Below are 17,053 nucleotides of genomic sequence, written 5' to 3' on the forward strand. Positions count from 1 at the left end.
ATAGAAGCCTCCATTTAGATATAGCAGTAGCTTTTTTTTTTGCCCTAGTGAACTTCTTGGTCCATTATAAAGAAATTACTTGTATTTGGACATTCATTAAACTTTCAAGCTATTAGAATATGTTGTTCTTCCATTCATTTTTTGATTAAGCAGTTTTACTGACTGACTGTATGTCAGGGACTTTACACTGAAATGAATGAGCAGGTATTTCGGTGGCCTGAAGAAATTAATGCAGTTTCTGAGGTGTTTAATGTTTACTGCTGAGAGCATTGCTTAGTAATTGAGATATTGAGGAGGCTAACAGAAAGTTTCACTGTCTTTGATTTCCCCCCCTTTTTGTGTGCAGGCTATAACTGCCAGGTGAATATTGATGAATGTGCTTCAAATCCATGTCTGAACCAAGGAACCTGCCTTGATGACGTAAGCGGTTATACTTGCCACTGTGTGCTGCCATACACAGGTGAGTCCTGGGGTCCAGTGGCCGGAAGGGATGCTCGGTCTTGTCTTGTCATTCCCAACCTTGGAGTCTCAGAGATGGGGTCTGTGGGGGCAGTGATGCTGCCCTGAGGAATCGCTCCCTGATCACCTTTCCTGCCCTCACTGTCTAGGTCGTCCACTCTGAGAAAACACTGTGGTGGGGATACTTGTTTGCCTTTATTTTTTAGAGTTTGAAAAAAATTGTTTAATTATACATGTCTTGAATTGATACATAGCTGATGGTTTAGTCATTATCTGAATGGACTATATGGCCTGTGCTCTTGGTCTTAGTTTTGCCAACACAACAGCTACCACTTATCGGTCATTTACTATATGCCAGACACTTTATATATTTTGGCGTATTTGCTCTAGTGCTCATGGTAATTCTATAGAGTAGAGGTTCCTATTCCTATCACCATTTTATACATGAGGAAGCTGAGGCAAAGAGAGGTTACTTGCTGAAGGTCACAGAGGTAAGTAGTAAATCTAGGATTTGTCCCTAAGTATTTGAATCCAAAGCTTGTCCTCTTAACTGTCATTCCTCTCCTCGCATTGATTGCCACTGCGTCCTCTGCAGAGAGGCACTGCCCTTGGATGGCGATCACACACAGAAGACATGGATGTGACTTCATTTCGTATCAGGTGACTTTGTTTCAGGTGGTGTTACAGGAGTGTGCTTGGACATTTCTTTGTATTCTCCTGCCTCATTACTGCCGTCTTGTGACTGGTTGTATTTGTATGGCTCACTTGCCTCACGTCATTCATTTAATGGCTTTGCATGTTTCTCCAGTGCCTTGCATGCAGGCAGGAGCATGGCTGAGTTCTTACTCCCCTGGAGTCTTGCCTGTTGATAATAGCTGTTGCTAGTGACTCTAGGCTGTTTAGAGTGGCCAGATGCATGACTCTTTTACCTGAAAGACTTGATACTACATTGCTATCTTTGTCACCTCTTTAGAAGAAACATTCATGCAGACAAACTGCATTTAGCCATCCTGATTGAAAAAATCAAAGTTATTGGAGATCCATAGCTATCCCCAGACAGTCTAAATAACGTCATTCCATAGCAATAGCAATCACGTTTGTTGAAACTGAGCAGATCATATCATTTACAACCATAAAGACTGAGAATTGATGGTAGTAGGGAGATATAAGCAGGTGTCATTATGCTTTGACACATTATAGGCTTATCTGAATGTGACTAAGGTACATAGCTTATTGGGAAAATATTTGCCTTCTTGCTATTCAACACTGTAAGAATATCTGACTATATTCTGGCTGTTGGTTTTTCTACATATTAGGATCTTATTAAAAGAATTTACTATATGTGACCTTTGGGATTTTATTTTAGATATTACAGATTAAAATTTCAGTGCTGAGTGTTGCTATGGGTTCTGAGTGCCATTGAATTAGGCCAGCATGAAGGGAGCTAAGCAATGTTGCCTTTCCTTGTGAACCACTGTTCTGACCAGACACATTAAGAACTTGTTAGGGGAACTTCCCTGGTGATTCAGTGGTTAAAACTTCATATTCCAGTGCAGTGGAAATAGGCTTGATCCCTGGTTGGGAGCTAAGATCCCACTACCTCATGGCCAAAAAGCCAAAACATAAAACAAAAGCAATTTTGTAACAAATTCAAAAAGACTTTAAAAATGGTCCACATTGGATGTCCCTGGTGGTCCAGCAGTTAAGAATCCATTTGCCAATGCGGGGGACACGAGTTCGATCCTTGGTCCAGGAAAATCTCACATGCCTCAAGGCAACTAAGCCCATATTCCGCAACGTCTAAAGCCCATACGCCTAGAGCCCGTGCCCCCAACAGGAGAAGCCCTGCAGTGACAAGCCTACTACCCACTGCAACTAGAGAGTAGCCCCTACTTGCCACAAGGCCCATGTGCAGCCACAAAGACCCAGTGCAGCCGAAAATAAATTAATTCTAAAAATGGTCCTGGGACTTCCCAGGTGGGGCTAGTGGTCAAGAACTTGTCTATCAGTGCAGGAGACATAAGAAACACAGGTTTGATCCCTGCATGGAGAATATCCCCTGAAGAAGGGAAAGGCAACCCATTCCAGTATTCTTTCCTGGAGAATCCCATGAACAGAGGAGCCTGCTGGGCTACAGTCCATGGAGTTGCAAAGAGTTGGACACAACTGAAGCAGCACAAAAAATGGTCCACATCAAAAAGAACCTTTTAAGAAAAGAAAAACTGGTTAGGGACATCAATGAAAAGTTGTGGTAATATTTTTTTCTTTTTGAATGCAAAGTTTTAAGATAAAATTTTAAATTGAGTTAGTTGTAACTTGACCTTATTTATTTTGTTGCAACGTTGTATTAGTTTCAGGTGTATGCTATAGTGATTCAAATATTTAAAGATTATACTCCATTTAGAGTTACTATGAAATAATAGCTGTACTCCCTGTTCTGTATCCATGTGGATTATTTATTTTATGCCTAGTAGTTTCTCTCTTTTAATCCCCCACCTCTACCTTGGCCCTCCCCCTTCCTTCTCCCACTAGTAACCACGGTTTGTTCTCTATACCTGTGAGGCTGTTTCTATTTTATTATATTCATTTGTCTTGTTGTTTAGACTCCACAGATAAGTAATAACATACAGTATTTGTCTTTTCTGTCTGACTTGTTTCACTAATCATAATACCCTCTAAATCCATCCATGATGCAGATGGAAGAATTTCATTCTTTTTTATTTCTGAGTAATATTCTTGTGTATGTGTGTGTGTGAGAGAGAGAGAGAGAAAGAGAGAGTCACAAATCACATCTTTATCCCTTCATTTGTTGATGGATACTTAGGTTGCTTCCATAGCTTGGCTATTATAAATAACCTAATGCTGATTTGAACATTGAGATGCACATATCTTTTTGAATTAGTGTTTTCATTTTCTTCAGATGTATACCAAGGAGTGCAATTGCTGGATGATATTGTAGTTCTGTTTTTAGCTTGAGTAACATCCATACTGTTCACTATGACGGCCGCCCTAGTTTACATTCCAACCAATAGCATCAAGAGTTTCCTTTTCTTCACATCTTTACCAGCATACTTTACTTGTATACTTTTTTGATGATAGCCATTCTGACAATTGTGAGTTGTAATTTGACTTCCAAAACAACGTAATCTCCCTTTTTAAAAAAGTTTTTATTGAAATATAGTTGATTGACAATGTGTTAGTTTGAGGTGTATAGCAAAGTGAACTCTTTGTTTTTGAACTCTTTTTTTAGATTCTTTTTCCATATAGATCATTACAGATTATTGAATAGAATTCCCTGTGCTATATAATAGGTCCTTATTGGTTATCTGTTTTATATACAGTAGTGTGTATATATCAATCCCAGTCTCTACTTCATCCCTCCCCTCCCCTTGGTAACCATGGGGTTGGTTTCTACATCTGGAACTCTGTTTCTGTTTTGTAACCAAGTTCATTTGTATGCTTTTTTTAGATGCCAGCTGTAAGTGATATCGTGGTATTTGTCTTTGTCTGACTTATTTCACTCTGTATGACAATCTCTAGGTCCATCTATGTTGCTGCAAATGGCATTATTTCGTTCATCTTTAAGGCTGAATAATATTCCACTGCATATATATGCCACATCTTTTTAATCCATTCCTCTGTTGATGGGCATTTAAACTGCTTCAATGTCTTGGCTGTTACAAATACTGATGTGATAAACACTGGGGTACATGTATCTTTTAGAATTATGATTTTCTATGGTTATATGCCCACGAGTGAAATTGCTGGATCATAAGGTAGCTCTGTTTTTACTTTTTTAAGGAACTTCCATGTTGTTCTCAATAGTGGCTTTACCATCTTACATTCTCACCAACAGTGTTGGAGTGTTCCATTTCTCTATACCCTCTCCAGCATTTATTGTTTGTAGATTTTTTGATGATAGCCTTTCTGACAGGTGTGAGGTGATGCCTCATTATAGTTTTGATTTGTATTTCTCTAATAATTAGTGATGTTGAGCATCTTTCCACGTGCTTTTTTAGCCATCTGTATGTCTTTAGAGAAATGTCTCTTCAGATCCTCTGCCCATTTTTTGATTGCAGTAGTTTTGTTTTTTTTTTTTTTTTTGATTGAGATGCATAAGCTGTTTGTATATTTTGGAAATTTGCCCTTGTCAGTTGCTTCATTTGCAAATATTTTTTCCCATTCTGAGGGTTGTCTTTTCATTTTGTTTTCTGGTTTCCTTTGTGTACAAAAGCTTTTAGGTTTAATTAGGTCCCATTTGTTTGTTTCTGCTTTCAGTTTCATTACTCTGGGAAAGTGAAAGTGAAAGTCACTCGGTCGTGTCTGATTTTTTGCCACCCCATGGACTATACAGTCCATGGAATTCTCCAGGCCAGAATACTGGAGTGGGTAGCCTTTCCCTTCTTCAGGGGATCTTCCCAACCCAGGGATGGAACCCAGGTCTCCCACATTGCAGGTGGATTCTTTACCAGCTGAGCCACAAGGGAAACCCAAGAATACTGGAGTGGGTAGCCTATTCCTTCTCCAGCGGATCTTCCTAATCCAGGAATTGAACCAGGGTCTCCTGCATTGCAGGCGGATTCTTTACCAACTGAGCTATCAGGGAAGTCTTACTTTAGGAGGTGGATCAAAAAAATCTTGCTGTGATTTATGTCAGAGAGTGTTTTTCCTATATTTTTCTCTGAGAGTTTTATAGTATCCGGCCTTACACTTAGATCTTTAATCCATGTTGAGTTTATTTTTATGTATAATGCTGAGAGTGTTCTAATTTCATTTGTTTACATATCAGTTCAGTTCAGTCGCTCAGTCGTGTCCAACTCTTTGCAACCCCATGAATCGCAGCACACCAGGCCTCCCTGTCCATCACCAACTCCCGGAGTTCACACAGACTCATGTCCATCGAGTCAGTGATGCCATCCAGCCATCTTATCCTCTGTCATCCCCTTCTCCTCCTGCCCCCAATCCCTCCCAGCATCAGAGTCTTTTCCAATGAGTCAACTCTTCGCATGAGGTGGCCAAAGTATTGGAGTTTCAGCATCATTCCTTCCAAAGAAATCCCAGGGCTGATCTCCTTCAAAATGGACTGCTTGGATCTCCTTTCAGTCCAAGGGACTCTCAAGAGTCTTCTCCAACACCGCAGTTCAAAAGCATCAATCAGCTGTCCAGTTTTTTTCTCAGCACCACGTATTGACAAGACTGTCTTTTCTCCATTGTATATTCTTGCCTCCTTTGTCATAGATTTGGTGACAGTAGTGTGTGGGTTTATTTCTGGGCTTTCTGTCCTGTTCCATTGATCTATATTTCTGGTTTTGTGCCAGTACCATACTGTTTTGATAACTGTAGTTTTGTAGTATAGTCTGAAGTCAGGGAACCTGATTCCTCCAGCTCCATTTTTCATTCTCAAGATTTCTTTGGCTATTTGTGGTGTTTTGTGTTTCCATGCAAATTGTAAATTTTTTTGTTCTAATTCTGTGAAAAATGCCATGGGTAATTTGATAGGGATTGCATTGAATTTGTTAGATTGCCTTGGGTAAAATAGTAATTTCCCAATTGAAAAACATGGTCTATCTCTCCATCTGTTTGTTCATCTTTGATTTCTTTCATCAATATTTATAGTTTTCTGCATACAAGTGTTTTGCCTCCTTAGATAGGTTTATTCCTAGGTACTTTATTCTTTCTAATATAACGGTAGATGGGATTGTTTCCTTGATAATGTTTCTGAGCTTTCTTGTTAGTGTCTAGAAATACATATTTCTGTGTATTAATTTTGTATCCTGTAACTTTACCAGATTCATTGATGAGCTATAATAGTTTTCTGATAGTGTCTTTAGGGTTTCTTTATGTATCATATCATGTTACCTGCAAACAGTGACAGTTTTACTTCTTTTTTTTCAGTTTTGGTTCCTTTTATTTCTTCTCTGATTGCTGTGGCTAGAACTTCCAAAACTATGTTGAATAAAAGTGGCGAGAGGACATCCTTGTCTTATTCCTGATTTTAGAGAAGATGCTTTCAGTTTTTCACCATTGAGAATGATTTTTGCTAGGAGTTTGGTGTATATGGCTTTTATTATGTTGAGGTGGATTCCCATTATGCCCACTTTCTGGAGAGTTTTTGTCATAAAGGAATGTTGAATTTTGTCAGAAGCTTTTTCTGCAGCTATTGAGATAATCTTATGGCTTTTCTTCTTCAATTTGTTGATGTGGAGTATCACATTGATTTGCAGATATTGAAAAATCCTTGCATCCCTGGGATAAATCCCATCTGGTCCTGGAGTTTTGTTTGTTGAAAGATTTTTAATCACAGTTTCAATTTCAGTTCTTGTGACTGGTCTGTTTATATTTCTCCTTGGTTTATTCTTGGAAGTTTGTACCTTTTTATGAATTTATGCCTTTGTTTTAGGTGGTTCATTTTATTGGTGTATAGTTTCTTATAGTAGTCTTTTATGATCCTTTGCATTTCTATGGTGTTCATTGTAGCTTCTTTTTTTTCATTTCTGTTTTATTGATTTGAGTCCTCTTTTTTCTTGATGACTCTGACTAAAGGTTTATCAATTTTGTTTATCTTCGCGGAGAGCCAACTTTTAGTTTCATTGATTTTTGCTGTTTTCTTTGTCTCTATTTCATTTGTTTTTTTTGTCTGATCTTTATGATTTCTTTCCTTCTACTTACTTGGAAGTTTATCTATTCTTCTTTCTCTAGTTGCTTGGTGTTGTGTTTGGAAAAGATGCTGGATATGATTTCTGTTTTCTTAAATATACTGAGGTTTGATTTGTGATCGAAGTTGCTATCTATCCTGGAGAATGTTTCCTGTGCACTTGAGAAGAAAGTGTGTTCTGCTGCTTTTGGATGGAATGTCTTATAAATAACAATTAAGTCTATCTGGTCCAATGTGCCACTTAAGGCTTATATTTACGTATTAATTTTCTATCTGGATGATCTGTCCATTGGTATAATGCGTGTTAAAGGTCCCCACCATTATTGTGTTGCTGTCGATTTCAGCTTTTGTGGCTGTTAGCATTTGCTTTGTATACTGAAGTGCTCCTGTGCTGGGTGCCTATATATTTGCAATTGTTATATTGTCTTGGATTGATCCCTTGATCATTATGTAGTGTCCTCCCTTGTCTTTGGTAACAGTCTTTATTTACAGTCTGTTTTGTCTGATATAAGATTGCTACCCTAGCTTTCTTTTGATTTCCATTTGCGTGTATTATCTTTTCTCATCCCATTACTTTTATTCTGTGTGTGTGTCCTTAGGTCTGAAGTGGGTCTCTTGTAGACAGCATATATGTGGGTCCTGTTTTTGCTGCCATTCAGCCAGTCTGTGGCTTTTGGTTGAAGCATTTAATCCATTTACATAAATATTGATATGTATATTCCTATTGCCATTTTTTTAAATTTGAGGGGTGTTTTTTTAGGTCCCTTTTTTTTTCTTTTCCTCTTTTGTTCTCTTCTCTTGTGTTTCCTGCCTAGAGAATTAATTTCCCTTAGTATTTGTTGTAAAGCTGGTTTGGTGGTGCTGAATTCTCTTAGTTTTTGCTTGTCTGTAAAGTTTTTGAGTCTCTGTCAAATTGGAATGAGAACCTTGCTGGGTATTCTTGATTGTAGGTTTTCCCCTTTTGTCACTTTAAATATATCATGCCACTCCCTTCTGGCCTGCAGAATTTTTGCTCAAAAATCAGCTTTTGGGGATGGGGATTCCCTTATATGTTATTTGTTGTTTTTCCCTTGTTGCTTTAAATACTTTTTCTTTGTATTTAATTTTTGTTAGTTTGATTAATGTGTGTCTTGACATGTTTCTCCCTGGGTTTATCCTCTATGGTACTATCTGTGCTTCCTGGACTTGGGTGACCACTTTCTTTCTCATTTTAGGGAAGATTTCAACTATAATCTCTTCAAATATTTTCTCAGGTTCTTTTTCTTCTTTTTAGACCCCATAATTTAAATATTGGTGCATTTAATGTTTTCCCAGAGGTCTCTGAGACTGTCTTCATTTCTTTAAAAAAAAAAAAAACATTACTTATTTATATATTTCATATTGACTTTTTTGGTCCACACCCTGCAGCATGCGGGATCTTAGTTTCCCAAGCAGAGATTGAATCTTTGCCCCCTGCAGTAGAAGTGTGGAGTCTTAACCACTGGGCTGCCAGGAAAGTCCCTGTCCTCATTTCTTTTCATTCTTTTTTCTTTCTTCTGTTTCACCACAGAGATTTCCACCATCCTGTCTCCCAGGTCACTTATCCCTTCTTCTGCCTCAGCTATTCTGCTGGTGATTCCTTCTAGTGTATTTTTCATCTCAGTTCTTGTATTTGTCTCTATTTGTGTGTTCATTAGTTCTCCCAGGTCTTTGTTGAACATTTTTTGTATCTTCTTGATCTGTGCCTCCATTCTTTTTCTGAGATCTTGGGTCATTTTACTATCATTATTCTGGATTGTTTTTCAGGTGGATTGACTGTATCCTCTTTATTTAGTTGTTCTTTTAGATTTTTATTTTGCAGGGACCTCTCCATACCTTCAACTCCCCACGAGGGGTGCAGGTATCATCCTGCTTCCTTGCCTTCTTTTTTTCAACCTACCCATGATGTGGGGATCTTTCTTGTCCTTTTAGGTGTCCAAGGTCCTCTGCTAGTGTTCAGCAGGTGCTGTGTGGGAACTGCTTCATGTGTAGATGTATTCTTGATACATTTGTGGGGAGAGAGAAACTCCATGTCCTCCTACTCCTCCACCATCTTGGAAAAAACCCATCTCCTTTTAATAAAAATATTCTTTTAATTTTTTTCTGGAATCTTATATTCAGTATACTAAGGTAGGAAATGTTGGTGGGCAACTATTAATGTCATGTTTTGATGTTGAAATAAAGAGAGATGTTACTAGACAATTGGTATAACTTCACTGGTTTCCACCTCTGATGGCCTTCTGATCAACCCCATTGCCTTCTAGAACAGGCCTGCAGAGGTTTAAGAATAGGAGGCTGTGTTGTTAACTCTGCAAGGTGGATCTATGTCGCTAAGCTTCTGAGTAGCTGAATCTTAGCTACGAAGATGCAAAAACTCTCACACCTGATTGATGTCAGTTTCTAAATCCACATAACCACTTGTGATAATAATGTGAAGATGACAGCAGCCCAGCAGTTGTTGAGTACTTACTCCATGTGCTGGGCCCTATGCTAATAAGAACTTTGTAAACATTTTTTCATTTAATCCACAAAAAGCGTCTATGAGTTACATACCATCCTAATTCCCATCTTGTTTATGTGGAAGCTCAGAGAATGTAACTTGCCTGAGATCACACTGTGAGTTATCCCATCAGATCCAAGACACAAAGGTCCGTAGGTCTCTCGGATCACAAAACTTATTCATTACATTAGATCTGAATTTGGAAAGCATCCTTTGGTATAGAATTTGGGGAAATCTCAGTTCCTTGGACTTCTTCTCTATAATAAACTCTGTCATTTGATTTACAGGCAAGAACTGTCAGACCGTATTGGCTCCCTGTTCCCCAAACCCTTGTGAGAATGCTGGTGTTTGCAAAGAGGCACCAAATTTTGAGAGTTACTCCTGCCTGTGTGCTCCTGGCTGGCAAGGTAACAGAGTCAGAATGTAGAAACTAAGAGCGTTTAACAGAGTGATCTGGTTATTTGATGACATGGAGGATCTATCTTTTGAGGCTTGCCCTTTTTTATCAAGAACACAGGCCTTGTGTAAAAGCTGAAGCTGCTAACTGGAATGTTTTAGAAAGACTTTCCATTTTACGTGTCTTTGCCGCCCCCTGGTGGCTAGAAGACTCCAACCAGAGTCTGAAACTATGATGTTCTATGTAGAATTTTAGCATCTGGGCGGCAGCTTGTTGGGGGCACAGAAACCTGAAGGGACTTCCCAAAGCAGGAGACCAAACAGAATATATTTGCAGTAGCCCCACCAACCCCAGCTAAAGCTCAGCCCCCACATAAATTTCTGTGTGGGAATCGATTTCCAAAGACTGGACCGTTCATTGCCCCTTTGTTTCCAGGTCAGCGGTGTACCATCGACATTGATGAGTGTGTCTCCAAGCCCTGCATGAACCACGGTCTCTGCCATAACACCCAGGGCAGCTACATGTGTGAATGTCCTCCAGGCTTCAGTGGCATGGACTGTGAGGAGGACATTGATGACTGCCTTGCCAGTGAGTGCGCCAGCCTGCTCCTGAGCCCCTGGGGGAGAGCAGAGCCAAGGGAGCAGAGGAGGACTTGGTGGGGCACTTGCCTCTCGGTGGTGAGGCTGGCCATCCAATAGTGTATCACCTGTCTTTAGTCTTCGTATTTTAAAAATCTTCATTTTGAAGCTAGTGGCTTTAGGAGTTAATACACGGGAGTCACTTTTAAGCATTGCCTTACTGATTTTTGTACATTGTCAAAGTGGGGACAATGCTATGAAAGCTTCTAATAAAAAGCAGATCTCTTGAAGTGTAATTAAGTATACAACACACTGCCAGTATTTAAATGAACCAGTCCAGTAAGTTTTGACATATGACAACTCAAACCGGTATTTAAGATACTGATCACATTCATCCCCCTGAATGTATTTCGTCTCCTGTAACTTAACCCTCCTTTCTACTTTCCTGTCTCAGGCAACTAGGGATCTACCTCTGTCACTGTAGATTTGTGTGAATTTTTTTACAATTTTATTTTTCTCTGAGAGCTCTACTTGGCACTGTACATCTTAAGGGAATCTTTTCATTCTGACTGATATGAATGTGAACTGTGCTCAGCCTTGTGTAAACTTTAGGGATTGTTCTGCCTACTTCTTTCTAGTGGTTCCTTACCCAACTTCAGTAGTTTCAACATACGAATGTGATGCACTTATCAGTACAGTCATCTCTCAGTATCTGAGGGTATTGGTTCTAGGACCCCCTGTGGATACTAAAATCTGCAGATGCTCAAGTCCCTTATATAATACAGTGTAGTATTTGCATATAACCTATGCACATCCTCTTGTATACTTTAAATCATTTCTTAATTACTTGTAATACCTAATGCAGTGTAAGTGCTATGTAAATATTTGCTGGTACATGGCAAATTCAAGTTTAGCCTTTTGGAACTTTCTGGGATTAAAAAAAAATTTTTTTTCTGTCCTTGGTTGGTTGAATCCATGATTGTGGAACACATGAATATGGGGGGCCACTTGTATTCAGTTACTTGTGTGGTGATTAAATCATTAAACTTCAAACAAGCTTATCATAGTGCATCCAGAGTAATGGCATCTTATTCACAGCATGTATCATTTCAGATTATCATATGGATGGCACTATACTAGGGGCTGACAGTGCCAATGTAAATAAAACCTTACATTTATGAAACTCATAGTCTCTTAGGAAATAAAGACAGATAGACAAATAATTTCAACATTATATGACTAATGGTGAAAAAAAACATATCCAAGGTACAACTGATGGAGAAATTTAAGGAAGTGGGATCAAACTATTTGGATTCCTTTCCCACATGAATTAGTATATAAAATTTCTACTATTTAAACATTTTTTCCTATTTGAAGTAGGACTAACAATATTTGCAACTAGTTTTAAATTATTCAGTGAATTACTGTGAGTTGCTTGAAAGGAACTGTGGAAATTACAGTAGCTGTGTAGTGTTATGTATAAGAAGGGATAATATGACTTCTAGAGTTGTTCCAGTAGAGACTGCAAATGAACCTTAGAATGAAATTAGTCTAATAGATGACTAAGGTATAAATATCTCTCTTATAAAATAAGGGCTGCATTATCCACCTGGTGTTTAGTTTTCTCTTTATGTTTATGACCTGTCTTGTAATTATATTTCAAGTTCCTTAAGACCAGGAGCCACATCTTACCTTTCTTGTTCCGATTCGAGTGCCTTCTGTGTTGCAGAGGACTGTGCTATGATAATAGCTCAAAATTTCTTGATTAACTGCTATGACTGTAAAGTGTTCTCTAAGATCAAACTACATGATGTTTAAAATTTAAAAATGCTCGTTTCCTAGTTGTATGTAAATCTAAAAAACAACAAACAAAAACAAGAAAAGGAAGAAAGGAAGAGAGGGAGGGAAAAGAAAAGGTTGATCAGCACAAGGGGACTAATTAATATCTATCCCATCCCTAGTTTTATGAGTATTAATTTTGCAAGACAGTGATACATGTAAAGTTCTTTCCAGCTATTAAACAGATTCTTACTAAGAATCTCAGTTAAGTGTTACTATATTCATTTATGTAATTGGAGGAGTCAGGGAAAAATAGATGTAAAGAAAAGTCAGAATTGTTACTGTTGTTAGTGTGGCTCAGTTCAGGGTACTCACCTTTATGAGTCTAAGGTTAAATGGATGCTGCTGTTCAGAGTTCTAATTCTTGTGTACAATGGCTTAGATCCTTGCCAGAATGGAGGTTCCTGTGTAGATGGAGTGAATACTTTCTCCTGCCTGTGCCTTCCGGGCTTCACTGGGGATAAATGTCAGACAGACATGAATGAGTGTCTGAGTGAGCCCTGTAAGAACGGAGGAACCTGCTCTGACTATGTCAACAGTTACACCTGCAAGTGCCCGGCGGGATTTGATGGAGTCCACTGTGAGAACAACATTGACGAGTGCACTGAGAGGTGAGCAGCCCATGTCCTCAGGCAACAGTGTCTAATGGGAAAAGGGAGAGAGGGGAGGAACCTACAGAGTACTATACTGGGATTGAGGGGCCGCATGAGGCATTGCCTAGGATCCCACCACACAATCATCTCATATTTTATAGTTTCTAATTCCTTGTGGACATCTAGTTACAAGTTTAAGGCAGAGGTTGAAAAACAGTGAGATGTTCAGTTCAGTCGCTCAGTCGTGTCCGACTCTTTGCGACCCCATGAACTGCAGCACGTCAGGCCTCCCTGTCCCTCACCAACACCCAGAGTCCACCCAAACCCATGTCCATTGAGTCAGTGATGCCATCCAACCACCTCTGTCGTCCCCTTCTCCTCCTGCCCTCAATCTTTCCCAGCATCAGGGTCTTTTCAAATGAGTCATCTCTTCACATCAGGTGGCCAAAGTATTGGAGTTTCAGCTTCAATGACAGTCCTACCAATGAACACCCAGGACTGATCTCCAAGGATAGACTGGTTGGATCTCCTTGCAGTTCAAGGGACTCTCAAGAGTCTTCTCCAACATGACAGTTCAAAAGCATCAATTCTTCAGTGCTCAGCTTTCTTTATAGTCCAACTCTCACATCCGTACATGACCGCTGGAAAAACCATAGCCTTAACTAGACAGACCTTTGTTGGCAAAGTAATGTCTCTGCTTTTTTAAAGTGAGATGAATCATCATTTATTTCTTACATAGGAAACAGAAAGAGCTATAATTCTATATCATCTCCTTTTGGTCTCTTGTTAATTTCAGTTGACAAAAAAATTCTGTTTCTTTACAGATTTATCATCCCTCTTTAAGTAATTTCTGGGAGGTTTGATTCTTTTTTTATTATCAACAAATTTGTTCTTTTTCTCTTCCATAAAGAAATATAGAATCAAGAGCTATTTATTTGATACGTTCCTTATAAATTAAATTGACTTAGAGATAAAATGAAATGTGATACATGGAGAGCTACAGAAGGGCTGGATAAAACCTGGAAGCCTTCACTTTCTCTTGGAGTCTCTAATAAGCTCAGACTTTCAAATATTCCTCAGATCTTTTTGATTGTGGAAAGGAAGCTGAGACTCATGCTGATTGGTGCCCATTTTAGTTTGGAAAAAAGGAAAGTTTACTGGATATAGGAGTTTGGGGTGCTCAGGAGTATTTCCTTCTGTAATATCTTAGATGTGAGGAACCTCACTTTTAAAACAGCAGGTCAGAGGATCCAGATTATCTAGCTGATGTTGTTCTTTCTGTGTGCTTCTCAGCTCCTGTTTCAATGGTGGCACGTGTATCGATGGGATTAACTCCTTCTCTTGCTTGTGCCCTGTGGGCTTCACTGGTTCCTTCTGCCTCCATGAGATCAATGAATGCAACTCTCATCCATGCCTGAATGAAGGAGTATGTGTTGATGGCCTGGGTACCTACCGCTGTATCTGCCCATTGGGCTACACTGGAAAAAACTGTCAGGTAATTAGATTTCATCCCATTCATTCAGCTCCCGCAGAATTGTTGAATGTTACATCTGTTCCTTTCCTAGGCAAAATAAGCCCCACCTAAAAGAGAAAATTCGGGGTCTTAGGAATGTACCCAAAATAAATCTGGACAGCTTCTTAATTATACTTCTAAGATAACTAAGTTAATCTAAGTTCTTAGATAACTTCTAAGAACTACCAACTTCTTAACCTGGTAGATTCCAAAATGGTGATACTGGCAAGATTATATGGGTTAACACACATTAAATTGTTACAGCAGGCTAACCTAGAGCTGCAGAAAGTGCATATGGGAAATAAGCACATTGATATCATTTAGGAAATACAGAAAGGGAAATAAAGAACAATCAAAATAAAGTTTTTAAAATTCAGATACAACATCTAAGGGGATAATGATAATTATGCAGTCTCAAAACCAAACTATTCACATGTCTTTCAAATTCAAATATTTAATATTCATTTTCATAGACTCTTAGGATAGAAGGACCCCTCAGAGCCTGCTAGTCTAGCCTTTCATGAAAGAATAAATTGAGCCTGAGAGGGTCAAAGTAACTTTTCTAAGGTTGCACCCCAAACAGCATTGTGTTTAATTTTATGCAGTTTTACCTCTCAAACAATGATGGAATGATAGAATATCATACCAGCAGTCCAAAGAATTTAGAAATGAATGCCCAAATGTAACTAGCCTTTCAGAGTACACTTCAGTGAAGCTTTGGCTGTATTGGACATGCAGATAAGCACCTCTGCATATTAAACAGCTTACTGCTGATTCTCTGGATCAGGAGGCTGTTCTTCATGGGGCTTCTGCTGTTCTCACAGCGTGGTGGCCCTCTGCCCTTCCCCCTCTTTCACAAATGGTCAGTGTTGTGAGTACAGCCTTCCTCTCCCCAGGAGCCAGGCCACCACATGTGAGTTTTGGAGAAGGTGCTAGTCCACTTGCACCCTTTGCCTCTTGCTTTTCAGACGCCTGAGTTTCTCCCATCAAAATAAGTTCTTTGTTTTGTGGATAGGTTCATTTGTGCCATATTTTGGGTTCCACACATGTGATAGCATGGTTTTTCCCTCTCTGACTTGACTTGACTTACTATGATAATTTCGGGTTCAACCCATGTTGCTGCAGATGGCCTGGTTTCATTCTAGTAGGAGTCCATTTTATGTGTGTGCCGCATTTTCTTTATTCATCTGTCTGTGGGCATTTAGGTTGTCTCTGTGTCTCGGCTGTTGTGAATAGTGCTGCTAGTGGTGCTGTCAACATGCAGGGGTGGGTGAGCAGCAGGGTCCTGCTGTGTAGCACGGGCGACTGTAGTCAGCATCCTGTGATAAGCCATAATAGAAAAGATTATTAAAAAAAAGAGTGTCTGTATGTGTAGAACTGAGTAACTTTGCTGTGCAATAGAGATTAGCACAGCATTATAAATCAACTGTACTTCAATAAAAAAGTTTTTATTTTTTACTAACAGTAAAAAAGTAAGCTTTTGGACAGTTTTAGGTTTATTAACAGGCTTTAAGCCTTTAAATCCTGAACTTATATTCACCACAGACAGATTTGATCAAGCCCATGTGATTTCTCACTCAGGAGTAGCACACAGAAGCTGTGGACCTATCTGACAGCTTTAACTCTCTTTCTAGCCCTACCGGGTAGCCATGTTTCTAGACATAAGCGTGATGTAGGGAATAACTTAACCAATTAAATGCCTCAAATTCTTAAACTTATCTGGTAAGAATTTTTGAAGAGCAGAGCTAAAAGAATTAGACTGTATAAAATGATTAGCTTATCTGGGGACAGTGAATCTAAGTTTAAGGCTTGGGTGAGGGCTCCTTTTTTTTATTAATTAGTGTGCTTTCCTTTGAGTTCTTCAAGTGCAGTGTAACTTTTTTTCATTCCTGGTGTCTGAATGCTGATATATGTGTCTGCCTCTGTTTCAGACCCTGGTGAACCTCTGTAGTCGGTCTCCATGTAAAAACAAAGGTACCTGCATTCAGGATAAAGCAGAGTCGCGGTGCCTGTGTCCGTCTGGATGGGCTGGTGCTTACTGCGATGTTCCCAGTGTCTCCTGTGAGGTGGCGGCCTCCCACAGAGGTGAGCTCTGCCCCCCAAGACTCAAGGGTCAGTCCATGAAGTGCTGACTAACGAGCAGCACTGTAGGGCAAGAGTTGTTATTGTGGGAGGAGAGGGAAGGGCAGACGGGAATGAATGGGCAAGACTCTGGAGAAAGGGTCTGAAATGGAAGGCGAAGGGCAGGAGAGCAAGTTAGAGATTCCAAAAAGGAATGTACTTGACGTGGAAGGAAGGCATGTTCCACTTTCAGCACTTGCTTATTTTTTTAACGTATTCATTTTTAATTGAAGGATAATTGCTTTGCAGTACTGTATTGGTTTCTGCCATACAGCAACATGAGTCAGCCATAAGTATACATATGCCCCCTCCCTCTTGAACCTCTCTGCCACGTCCCACCTCATCCCACAATTCTAGGTTGCCACAAAGCCCCGTTTTGA

The 17,053-nt window shown here is 39.4% G+C and overlaps 1 protein-coding gene across 3 annotated transcripts in view; it reads left to right on the forward strand.

Annotated features, from left to right (window-relative positions):
• Positions 1-17,053, forward strand: part of NOTCH2 (notch receptor 2) — a 175,284-nt gene that overhangs the window by 136,002 nt on the left and 22,229 nt on the right. For all 3 annotated transcript variants that reach the window (XM_002686114.7, XM_024990003.2, XM_059885021.1), the window contains 6 exons: positions 347-460; positions 9,920-10,039; positions 10,465-10,617; positions 12,829-13,057; positions 14,333-14,534; positions 16,484-16,637. In XM_002686114.7, coding sequence (XP_002686160.3) covers positions 347-460; positions 9,920-10,039; positions 10,465-10,617; positions 12,829-13,057; positions 14,333-14,534; positions 16,484-16,637 — 972 coding nt within the window. The remainder of the gene's footprint in view (positions 1-346; positions 461-9,919; positions 10,040-10,464; positions 10,618-12,828; positions 13,058-14,332; positions 14,535-16,483; positions 16,638-17,053) is intronic.

Source organism: Bos taurus, chromosome 3 (genome assembly GCF_002263795.3).
Source record: "Bos taurus isolate L1 Dominette 01449 registration number 42190680 breed Hereford chromosome 3, ARS-UCD2.0, whole genome shotgun sequence".
NCBI lineage: Eukaryota > Metazoa > Chordata > Mammalia > Artiodactyla > Bovidae > Bos > Bos taurus.